At 39.0% G+C, this 13,091-nt stretch overlaps 1 protein-coding gene across 1 annotated transcript in view; it reads right to left on the bottom strand.

Moving 5' to 3' along the window:
- Positions 1–13,091, bottom strand: part of WWC2 (WW and C2 domain containing 2) — a 102,026-nt gene that overhangs the window by 49,834 nt on the left and 39,101 nt on the right. The window contains exons 3-4 of the mRNA XM_042808040.1: positions 2,637–2,840; positions 1,581–1,657 (exon numbers count right to left, since the gene is read on the bottom strand). Coding sequence (XP_042663974.1) covers positions 1,581–1,657; positions 2,637–2,840 — 281 coding nt within the window. The remainder of the gene's footprint in view (positions 1–1,580; positions 1,658–2,636; positions 2,841–13,091) is intronic.

Here is a 13,091-nt window from a genome sequence, read left to right as displayed (position 1 = left end):
GAGAGGAAAGCGCCTCCAAAAAATGAGCTACTGTGATCAACACATCTGCCCCTCTCCTTCGCGAACAAACTGTAGATCTGCAGCCAGGAAGTGATTCAGTGTTTCTGATTCTTGAGCTGAGAGGTGATAAGAGCTAAGTAACAGGAAAAACTGAGTGCAGGACCGCATCTGAAATTTTCCCTCTGACTTGTAGGTGACTGTATTTAAATTTGGTCACATGTTTTATTCTTTAACAACACTGCTGATTTCCCAAATATACTAATGACCCCCTTGCCAAATGGAGCATCTATTACTGCTCCACTCATTTTACAAAGAAGCTCTCACCTTGTCTTCATTCTTGTTCCTGACAGGGTCCTTACTGCTATTGATTCTCCCTAATCAACTTACAAAATTTTTCCTCCCACCTCCTCCAGTGTTGAAATAAGTTCTCTCACTAACCACCTTCCCTTTTCCTTAAAGGATAAGGGACTACAAATTGAGATTGGTAAGGATGAACAGCTGTACAAGCAGTCAGGAGAACAATACCCAGACACCAGTTTTACAGGGTACTCCACCCCGGATTTATACTGGGTTTTAAAATTTTAATTAGCTCTCCCACAGTTTCTTTTAAACATTAGTTGTTTAGACTCCTAATCATAACTCTTATTCTAGGTGAAGGAGGATGTTACTCTTGGAGGCTTCTGAGTGCTGCTCTGTGCAGAAACCAGGAGGGGGCAATGGAAGAGCTGAGTAACTGCTGTCGCTTGTGCTGCTCCTGCTCCCGCAGTCTGTGTTCCAGCCCTCGCCCAAGGACTATGCTGTGAGGTGCTGTCTTTTTAACCTGCGTGGTTTGATCCAATTTTTTTCATTACTAACTACAAAAAGCCCAGGCTATCCACAGAGCATTATCTATCACAGCTTAAATAAATGAACTCCTGATGTAGATTCTGAATGTCTTCCACACCATTTCCTCCTTATTCAAGATAAATTCACTAGAGACGAACCTGTGAATGCAAGTTCTTTATATGGTGCCTCTTAGTGACCATACTGAACAGAGTTGACCAAATAATGGATTTTTGTTCATTAGCAATTTCAAAATGCAAACACAAACTTTCACTCTTGATCTGAACTGTTCCATTTTGACAAAACAGAACAAAGTTTCACACCATTACTGAAAAGTGTTTTTTAAACCAGCAGAAATTTGTGACGCAGTTCATGTAGTTAGCAGTGCTTTTTTTCACATATTGTGTAAAAACAGTCATCTAGCTGCAGCTCATCTTGGTCTACTACTTTTCTATTTTCACCTAAAGTTTTTTACTCTTCCTTTTAAAAACAAAAGCATATAAGTGAAAACAGTTATCGGATTTATTTAAATCCACATCTAATTAGAATATATGTCAAAGTCTTCCCTAAACGTGTTATCTGAAAGTAACAGGGATGGTTTTAAAAATTCATTAAAAATCTCTGAATGGTATTCATGAGAATATTAAGAGGTTTCAGTACCAGGGTACAAGATACATATGCTAGTTCAAGTTTTGCTTATTCTATAGTCAGAAACTTTGCACACAGAATACAAAGGAATAGGAGTTAAGCACTCTCACCCTCAATCTTGTAGTGGAGATTTCAGCCTTCAGAATGTCAGGGTCATATTTTGTGCTTGACGAAGAGCCTGAGAACACTTTTTAAAAAAGACAAAAAAAGGACAAATATTTAAGTACTTTTAAATCATTAATTAGTCCCTTTGTCAATGAATCCACATTGATCTAAAACTACAAGTGCAGAAAAACATATGATACTTTTAAAAAAATCCTTTTTATGGAGTTGGCAGCATTGCAGGAAGGCAATAATTAATGAACAATCAAAATTTCCCGCTTTTTTCCCCTACCACTATTCGGTATCTCTCTTCCTTGCCTTATCCCAGGAACCTGAAGTAGCACCTCATTCACCCCGGCTTTCTATCCCTTGCTTTCCTTTCCCATTGTTCTAGCTGAGCGATCATGCAATCACTTCTTCCTGGAAGTTGTAATTTCTATGAAGATTTCTGGAAACCAGCAGATTTATTCAGAAGCCTCAGAGGTTCGCCACTCAATTCTGCCCCAGCTGTACACGGTATTTTTATCACACCATCTACTTCCAAGGGAGATGTCTGGCCAACAGCACTTCACTGCATGCCAGTTCCTTGCCCAACGTTGTGACATGTATCTCTACTTCACCTCTGATCACAGCACACAGGCTACAAAATTATTGTATGCTATTCTTATAAAGCAGCAACAGATTCCCTCCATGGCCTATTGCAGACACCTGTTAACACAGTAGGGTTGTTTCAGTATGCAGCCAAGAAGTGCAGGAGATCCTATTTACTTTGAACCTAGATTTGGCAGAACGTTGTTCGGACAAACTGCATGACAAATTAGATTTCAGAGCCAACTGCTCTAAACCACGGTTTAAAGGAGTTCAATTGTATCAGAGAGAAAAGGGTTCTCTCCAGCAGAATATCTTTATCTTAAATAAATAAATAAACAGTAGGGATGCTACCTCTAAAAAAGCCAGAGTACAAGGTGTTCATGGCAAACCTTGAAAACTCATCCTAAAGAGAAACAGGAACCCCTGCAAGGCACGGATCAAAGAAGTTACATTGTATTCTCTGCTGTACTTACAGCTTGTACGAGAGCTTGATTTTTCTTTGTAGGCATCATTCAACCGTACATACTCATCCAGTGCAAGTGCTAGCCTCTGTTCTTTCACCTGGTACAGTTCTTTCTGAGTACTGAGAGCATCCTGGGCTATCATAAGATAATCTTTTAACATTCTCTCTTGTTCTTGCCTCCATTGTTTCCTGGGATCTTCTATTTGTGTTGTTTCTTTATAGGAGAAAAAGAAAGGATTTAAAGAAATCTCTGCTGAAGATTGACATTGACAACCAGTTTTTCTGCCTTGTAATCCACAATTACAGAATTCTAAACCATAGTTTGCCTTTGGCTACAAAGTAGATGCTCGATTTTATTTAATTTTTTCTTTGCCACAATAGTGTGTCTAAGAAACAGTATTTAATGGATCAATTGCAAAATTGGTAATTAGGGTACAATAAGTAAATGCTTATGTAGATCATTCCCACATCTTCAACTTTGAATTAGTAGCATCCTAAAACTCAAGAAAAAGCCTACTTTTTGCATCAGTGTATTTGGAAATAAAGTCTTTCAATGACATCTTAAAAATGAATGCATTTCTGAACAAAAATGAAAAGTAATCATAGCTATTAAATTTTTTTTCAACCCCCTTCTTCCCCCACTTCATTGATTTTTACAGCTATGTGTTACCCATGTTTTATAGCGGTTATCGCTCTCCTTTCCCTCTACAAAAACAGTTTTATCTTTTCCCCTGCAACTGAACTAATAGATCATTAACTCTCCAGATCATCTCACCTAACTCTATCCCTACGCCTGCGAGGCATCTGATCCAAGACACAGCTTTCTTTTATGGTCAGTAGACAGAGGGGGCCACCCTCAGAAGGCACTTCACTCCGTCAGGGAGAGGTGCCCAAGATACATGGGACCGAACTGCCTTTCTGAGGTGTCCGCCTCTTTCCACTGACCACCCAGGTAATGTAAATGAGTAGGCTGGAACAGGTCCTTAATTCTCAAAGGGCTTCAGGTCATCCATTTTAACTCCAGCAGCCACACAGAAAACAGACTTGCATAGAACACAGAGACAAGAGGATCAGACATAACAGGTATTAACATGTATATATACATATTAAGGACACATGTGATGTGATAAATCTAATTGTAAGTTTTAAGATATTTTTTTCTTAATGTAAATATGCAAAGAGGAATAGTTAAGGCTGAATGTTCATCAATAATATTTCCTGACTTAGTTCAACACTTTCTGAAGCTGTACAATGAACATTCTTACTTTAAAGCAGCACTAAGTACAAAAACATTCTCATATGACATACCCATGAACAGTCTGAAATCTAAATGCAAATGTGCACCGAACTGCATTTTGTTTGAAAGTTATATAGTGTATATATACATAGATCTACAGATATTAAAAGTAACATTCAATACTAAGCTATTTATGTACAAAGTATTTATTTCAAAATTTTTCTGCAAAAAGGAGGAGGGAAATTTATTCTCTGGGTTAGATTTCTGCCACTTTAGTTCTCTGAATTGTTCTACTGTGAGAACCAATGCAGAGGGTTAAAAAAAAACAGGAACAGGTAGGGGGAAAAAAGAACTGCAGCAGAGCCAATCTGACTGCTCTAAACTGTAGCTGAAGTACACTCTTGGGGAGAAGGCACTCTTTCAATCCCATATATGAAAACAGATTTTGTAACAGCAAAAAGCAAGAGCTGATAACAACAGGTTCTGGTTAAGTACAATTTCCCACACTGACTGACTACCAGTTTTTCAAAAGCCTTTTTGGTGGTAATATCACATAAACCAAAAGACATCTAAATAAAAAGAAGTATCCCATAAAACTAACACTGTAGAATCCTAATCTGACAATGTCTATGAACAGCTGATGCTTTTAAAAAACAATTGATACACATACAACCCCCACTCCACTTACAAATGTGACAAGTTTTTGTATTTCTACTTGCGAAAGGTATTTCTTAGATGTGCACAATGGATGCATAAAGAGTATAAATCACATAAACCCAAGTGTGGTGCACAGAAGATTAAAGCAGAGAAGCTTTATACACACAGTTGGTTTTCCAATAATCCCAACAGGACCACTCTCTTGAAGAAACTAACTATAGCTATGGACACACACACACACACACACACACATATATCCAATGTTTATAGCCACCTGCTCTTTTCCACAAAGATATCAGGCACACAAAAGCAGCAAATCAATACCTTTTCTCTCCTAAATGGTCAACACATGTCCCTATGTGTGGCCACTTATTGCTGTTGTGCTTTAACACACCTCCACATTCACAGTTATTTACACAAGATAAGAAGTGCTGGTCTCCAGAGCTGTCCTGTTTTGTGAAGCAGGATGAAGAGCATGAAGCAGGATTCTCATGGGTCAATGATCAAATAGGATAAATGCAGTTATGTTGGCTTTTTAGAAGAATGTAATGATGTGATTGTGTTTTAAGAGTGCAACCAGCAGCCACCGAATAATCTTACAAGATTGGAAGGCCTCATCTTCGAGCATGTTATAGGTAATTGCTTTGCAGGTTTTAAGTGAGGATTGCTCAACATGCAGCCCAAAGACCAAATGTAGCCTGCAGAGTTCTAAAACATGGCCTACAGATGCCCTGTCCTTGTGACTGAAAGAGAAGGACAAAGCTGATCAACAGCAGATTATTTTGTATTGCTGACAATCAAACATTTTCTTTTTGCCTCTCCAAGCTGCATGTGCAAAACAATACTATGATTACATGAGATAACTTTTTTTATACTGATAGTAATAAACAAGTTAAAGGTAATCCTGCATTTTAAAAATTGCACGCTAACTTCAACATAGTGAGCTTTCGGTATTTGCCTGTGCAGGCACATTGACCGATCAAATTATTCTCAGCCAATTCTACCTGCATGTATTTTATTCCAGAACAAATGCTCAGCTGGGAAAATACATAATCCTGGAAAAAGCAAAGCAGTACTGGAATGACTACCCCAGAATTACTGCTCAACTTTTACCAAGCAGTGAAGGCTCTGGAATATTTCTCACTCTGTCTTAAATATTATGAAGTAGAAAACCCAAAAAAGGATATCACTTGTTTGGCAAGTTGTTCATATACATAAAAAAATGTGCACCTGTGTAGCAGCACCATATGCTTGTTCATCTATAATTTTCAGATGTCTCAGTTTTAATCAGGTTTACCCCACAGAGGAATAAAACAAAACAGAACTTCAGATAATATTTCTGGTACTGTAGTGCTGCGTTTTGAAAAGTATGTTCATTTGAGCACATGTGCCTTCCAAGAGCCAATAAAGTTTTTTAAGAAGTAGAGTTCTTTCAAAAACAAATATTTATACTTCTCAGGGTAAAGCCTCACAAAGATAAGGACTTTTTTCCTTCAGCAAGAATATTTTAAATACCTGCTGTTAAGGTCAACCGTATATACAAGAATATTATTAGGATAGCTACATGCATGTCACTGAGGGAACAGCTTGCTGAACATTTCAAAATGAGATGTGAAGCCCTTCATGCTTAAACCAAAGAGTGAGATGTAAACCACAAAGAACATCCAAACATTTTCCTACCCTTATTATTCAACAGTTGATGTAAAATAAACTTGGGAGATCTCATTCCTTTTTTAGGACTGCAACAGGTTGCCTTACAACCTTGGCTGCAGCAGGTAAGAATCACACAAACTAGACAGAGGGGGAGATGTTATTTCTGCTGGTCAGGTGAGGAGTAAGCACTGGTTATGAACACTAGACAGAGCTGTAGGGTTGTATCTGTTCTAGAAAATGCCAACTGGACTTTCATCAGCAGCAGTGGACAGCAAACAAGCCATCCCCCTCAGCACAACCTCTCCAATACTTTCTGCATCACCAGATAGTTAAAATCAAGAGTTCAGCTGTTTCTTGTAGAGAAAGTGAAGAAATACTGGCCATCATTTCCCATGTCAAACTTACAACATGAACTAAAGGAATCTCCTTAAAACAGATATTTAGACAACTAAGAGTTGTACATTAGACTATCAAGAGCACTGCTTAGATTAAAAAAAATATTTATATATCAACTTCCTCTGTCCAATCACAATGCAAAATAATGATCCATAGTAACAGAACAAGAAGGGTGGTGGTGTGCCTAAAATTCAGGTTACGCATTCCTAATTTGACTTGGTTTTAGTGTCATTTGTCAAAGCCACTTGCAAATCAAAATTACTCAATTCTATTAAGAGATCTTGATTTAAAACCAATTAATTTAACTTCAAACAGATTACTGCAAGTGTGTAGTTAATAAGTTCATAAAAAAATATAAACAAGAAATTTATTCCCTCCTATTTTTAAAGATCCAAGTGACAACCCACACAGAGAAAATTCTGTGAGACAGAAAACACTTGTGGTCTCTCCCAGCAGAACTGCATAAGCGGCAGGATGGCATGCTCCACCCAAGGACATTCCTGTGCACTGAAATGATCACAGCCCTGTAACACAGAAGAGGAAGCTGCCCTGGCATTAATCATTGCTATTCATGAAATGCACTCCTCCTGGCTCACTGCCAGCCAGGTTTGATGCACTTAAACTCAGCAAAAAATTTGGCCCAAATAATAATTCAAAACCAAATTTCCAGGACTGACTTTATGCCTTGAAAGTTTTGTTTAATCCTATTGCTTGAACTTGCTTCAAGGGCAGCAACGTTATGCATGCTCAGTGTAATTACACATAAAATATATATTATACATAGGACACAGGTGACAGGCATGCCATTTTTTAAAAAAATTTCATATGTTATGTTCCTGTCTAATATCAAGAAGCTCTGCCAAATTTTTACAGTCTACATGAACAGAGGGAAATTATTACCTTATCAGCAGGAGATCGTATTTCCTTAAAATACATGAAATTAAAATCCCACTAGAAAATCCCACAGGGAAGGGAACAGCTCCCTGACGCTCTATTGCTAGACATGAGAGAATTGGACATTTTCTACAGGATTAACAATATGTGGAAGCAATAGTTTTCCAACATCTCCCCTTGCCAAACAAAATAATAGCATCGATTGGCTCTAGAATGACCCACATGTAAGCTGTCTTCAGTTAGACATGCTGAATTTAGGCAACACAGAAAACAAGTACTCTCAAGGGGTCCCACTAAGAAAAATGCCGAACATGCCAGACTGCTACTTGAGAAGGACACATACATAGCAAGAGGAGACAAAATTGTGACAATATACTTTTCATCCTGAAGACAGAACTCTCATCTGTTCAAACACATGTCCTTATTATTCCAGTTTGTAAATGTAGCAGAATTACCAACTCAGAAGAGAGGCTATACCAAGGGAAACTAGTTGAACTGGCTAGAAACAAAGAACAGAGACCTAAGATCTGGAGGCAGAAGATCAGGGCAAGTTGCATGCCACAGCTGGAGCTGCTTTAATAGCCCTTCCTTTTGGCAGTGATTGTTTCCACCATGTCATCTCAACCCACACTCCCCAACCTTACACACTCACATGTTCGCTTTTGCACAGTCTCTGGTGCTCACTCAATCCAATGTAAAGCCTATTCAGTGGATTAAACCCACCCAAACACTCACTTGCTCCAAAAAACAACACAAAAGCAGATACATTATCTTCTGGTAGGTTAGGTGAATTGTGCTGTGTTACCAAAGGTCCAACGAGCCAATATAAAGGAGGAAGATGACCCCAGCTGGGGACGGAACTAGACAGCCTTTTTCTGGCAGCAGCAAGGCTACTTAGGGATCTAGTCAGCCATTAGAATCTCAAGCATGGATTTACTAATCAACACCATGCACCTTCTCCCTCATATACTAACTTACAGGAAAGTTTCCAGATGTGGAAACCAGGGTTACAATATAAGACAAGAGGTGGCAAAACTGCAGTGGTCGAGCCCTAAAAAGAGGGTAGTTCTGACTGATGCAGAAGTGTCACACACAGCTAGCTGTGCTCTGGGCTGCACCATGTCACAGCTCAGCTGTCAGGGTGGCAATTTCTCTGTCTGAAATAATAAATGATGAAAAGATAACTCCATTACACCTGACATCTCTGGTTATCTTGCATAACAACTGCAGGACTACTACACCTCCAATCAAACAGAGCCCCACCTTCAAGAGAGAAACACAGGCCTCAAAGCCTCAAACCCAATAGCTGACTACATTCAGGATCCCTCAGCACTGGTGCTCCTCCTGAACCCCAGTGGCTGAAAAACGTGTGCAAGCTAAATCCAAATTGGTTTTTGAACAGCCTCAAATGCCCTTGCTGTGGTATGATTACATCCTACTCCACTGAGGTGGTTTGAGAAGGAGGGGATACCTGGATAGCAGCCTACCGCATGCTGAGGGGAAGCCTCTGGAAAAGGGCTGCAGGCAAGTCAAACTGGGGCCAGTCGCAGGGAAGGAGAATCAAGATTTCAATAGTATCTCGCACAAAAATGTCTCAAGATGGCACAAACAAAATCAACAACCACTCTTTGACACGTAACATCGAAGGAAAATGGTGTCTGGTATCAACTATCACAGGATAACACGTTAGCTTAGTGGTGGGTGGTGAAAGCGCTTTTATCAACATTATGTAATTACTATGGATATGTTTATTCTACAGGTATATCCCACATTTCTTGATAAACAAACTGGCTTTCAAGCCTCCAGTACTTTTGCCTGCAATCAGACAAAAATACACTTAGGAAAAAAAAAAAAAGAGTGCAAATATTACTTCACTGTACTTCAACTGGCATAACAAATATTGCAGGCAATTGAGGTGCAAGTCTTAATGAACAGTAAAGGAGCAAATGCACTAGCACTAGTTTCATGAAGAATAATCAAGTGTTACTAGACTGGCTTAAGGAATGCACTTTATTGTTTACATATCAGAGGCTTTCTGAATGCATTTTTTCTTATTATTCCTTTTTTTCCCTTGCTTTTTAAAATACTTACAACTCAAGCTCACACAACAAGAAACGCAATTTGTACCCAAAAATTTGAGAAAGAATTCACAAATATCACATCATTTCACATTGATATATTTGTTCAATAAGTATATAAAAATAAAGAACAGCACATTCCAGAGAGAGCAGTTTCAGTAAAACCATGTGACCCAACAAGATGACATATACAGTGTCTTAAAAATGATCTAACACATTGCTGGATACTCAAAGAAAATCACATTCTGCCACATAATAAGATGGAATATGAGTTCTAAAGAGAGACATGGAGGAAAATTAGGTTATTCAGAGTATGCTCAGAACTGAGCTCTGTTCAGTTTGTTTCCTGTCACAGAACTTGCACACAAAAAATGCTTCCTCTCTTCCAGACACCTTCTTCACTTTTCCATAAAACAATTCTGTGCTTGAGTTTGAATAATGAGAGAAAATGCAAACGTTTTCTAGCTACACTGTGCAAGTATAAGCAGACTTCTAAGAAATATTTATTCAGAGATTTTTATGAATATTGAACATGTTTTCCTTATGGCACATTAGTTTCCTCTAGATATTGGGTAGCATATGCTTATATATCTCAGAGTCAAATGCAGCAGAAACTCTGAGCATTTTGCTCTACATTATGCAGTAAGTAGGTAATGTTCTACTGCTATGGCTATCAGAACTAAGACATAAAAAAACCATGCAAGTATGATCTTTACATGAAAGTCACCAACTAAAATCATCTTTAATCCAGAGCCTTCATTGCTCAAACCCTCCTTCTGTAGCCAGCATGCACCAGATTACTCTAATCCCTTGCTATAGCTAGGGCACAGAGAAGATACTTACTTATCAATAAGATTCAAGATTAACTGCACTTGGGTTTTCACCACATGTGTTTGCTGACAGCAAAGAGTCTTCACAATTGCTTCCCAAATGCTTGCATGTCACCACTCGCTTAGAAGACAGGGATGGGTCATGGGAACAAACAATGCACATTTATGATCATAATACACCATTCGACTCCCTCAAGCTAATGGTAATTGCAGACTCATGGTGGAATTTTCAGGTTTCTTCCTTGTCTGAAAATACAGTCTGGCACACTTTCATAGATGCAGATATACTGGAGTCCCAGGCTGGAGCAGAGAAGAGTCAGTCTATGCACAAAAATCCCTGTGTTAGATAAACCAGTTGCATGGGCACAAACTGGCATTAAAGTCTTCCAGATTACAAGAAATAGAACACCTGTAGCTAAAATATCATGTTTTAAGTGTCAAATTGTGTAGGTAAATAGATAGGCTGTGAAATCTTAAGGAGGAAACCAAGTGGGGAAATAGGGTCCTCCAATGAGTTCTATTCTTGAGCTAAGCAAACACAAATCCCTCTACCTCTATGCTTCCTGATGTTTTAGCATCACTCTGACTCATTTTTCTTCTTTGTGGATGAAATAGTGGTAGAAAACTGTCTCTGGGAAAGGTGCAGTCATGCTTTCAAAGTGGACAATTAAAACTAAGCAGGGAGGAGCTGCAGAAGCAGAGAAGGTAGATGTCCAACTCTGTTTTGAAAAAGAACGCTGAGGGTATAGGGCAGGAAGAAAAAAATCATCATATTGAATACAAAATACTGAGTGGCAAGAAGAAAGTGATGTGACAGTCTGAAAAACTGGGCTATGAGTAGTTATTTTTTCCCATACTTATCTTCTAAATACTGTCTGTCATTCAGTTCCTTTCTGTTACCTTTGCCACTAAGCATTACTAACAGCAGGGTACATGTTTTATAGGTTAACTCAATCAATGCAGTGAAGAAAACCACCACTTCCCTGGTTATTCCTGAGCCTGAAAATAAGAACTGGAAGTAAAGGGCATAAATTATTTGGGAAGCACGTAGGGTGCTGAAAGCAAGGCAGAACTTGTCCCAGCCCAGGATTCCCTCAGATTATTCACGTCAAGCCAGAAGTAGAAGTCTCCCTTTCTTGCTCCCATTACCCCCACAGATACTCATCTACATACAATCCATGCAATGATCCAGATCAGAAAACCTGAGCCACTTGGGGACAGAAGGGCAGGTGGGGAACAACTACTCACACACCTCCAGAATTAGAGTGCTTTCCCATTGTCCCTGCTCACTGCATATCCTCATGCTGACACAATGTGGGGGCACAGACCAGAGCAATGACTGCTATTTCTGCTGCCACCACCACCCAAGAAATGCACCTGGAAATCACAGCCTCGGAGTCAAAACTGCTTCCTGGCATGCCTGCACAGGGTGCGGAACAGATGAAAGTTCAAGGGTGTAATTTCAAAATACCTTTTAACCAGTGCTACCATGTAAAGCAGCTGTCCCTTGTCTCTTCCACCTGACTATTCATTCATATCCCCGGGTCACCTTCCCTCTCTTGGTTGCCTAAATAGGGGTGTGGAAAGGAGAACAAATAGCAACTTTTTTTTTTTTTTTTTTTTCCATATCGGATTAGTTTCAACTCGAATCAGCTCCTTGATCTGATTCACTGTCTGGCCATGCAAATGTTCATGCCAGTATAAGCAAAAACATTGCAGGGACAGAACAAAAGACCAGAGGTAGCAATCGAGCAGGGCCAATTCCTTCAGAGATTCTATCGGCTTAAAAGTCTTTGCAAATCCAAGCTTTTAAGAGCATAAATGTTTGCATCTCAGCCACTTAGCACCTGATGTTGAAAACCCTGCAGTTGAACTGGAAACATTTGAAAGTGATGACTTTGCCTGTAGAGACATGAAATAAAGTGAAGTAATAGGTTTTGTGTTATTTTTGGTATTGCTTTGAGTTCCTAATTGTGTTATTTAGCAAAATTAGTATATGTTAGCAAATTAGCTGAGGCAGATGAACACATGAGTACATATATATAGCAACTATTATAAGAGTGAATACCATCAACTATGAAATCTTTGGACTCTCCCAAACCACGGTAAGATGGATCGTACACAAAAGGAACTCCTCAGTCCCTGACCATAAAATAATATCCCTTCAGTCATCTCTCTAACAAAGGGTGCTACTGAACCACAGGGTAAACATTTAGGTTCTTACGGTATTAGCTACCCACATCGTATGCGTGTTCTGCCCTGCCAGATGGCCTGTAATCTGGTCTCCCTTGAAGCTGAAAGCATCACATTAAACCTCCTAATTGGGGTAATATATTCATAAAGTAATGACCTCAGCCAGTTTTTCTCAAAGTGGGTTACATCATCCAGAAGGATCATGAGAGAGCCCTAAGGCAATCAGTGAGAGCTAGAAAAAAATCCAAACTGTATTTGAAAAAAACCTCATAAAAATATCTAAAATTATAGAAAATGTGTGATGATAATAAAATCAAATTACACTTAAACATATTGACACCAGAAGAAAGTTCCTCAAGTCTGAGGGAGTGTTTTACAATTGCAAACTGCTCACAGCCAACTCTCATCCCTCTGTGGAGGAAAAATAGTTTCCGCTGGCAGTTAAGAAAAGTAGTTTTTTCTCAGGTTTGTGAAGGAAGGTAGAGGCTTAGGGTAATGACACAGACAAAGAAAATATTTTATTTTAT

Source organism: Tyto alba, unplaced genomic scaffold (assembly GCF_018691265.1).
Source record: "Tyto alba isolate M040663 unplaced genomic scaffold, T.alba_DEE_v4.0 Super-Scaffold_6, whole genome shotgun sequence".
In the NCBI taxonomy this organism is placed as follows: Eukaryota; Metazoa; Chordata; class Aves; order Strigiformes; family Tytonidae; genus Tyto; species Tyto alba.
Note: the sequence above shows the minus strand (reverse complement) of the source record. Positions and strands in the feature narration are given on the sequence as shown.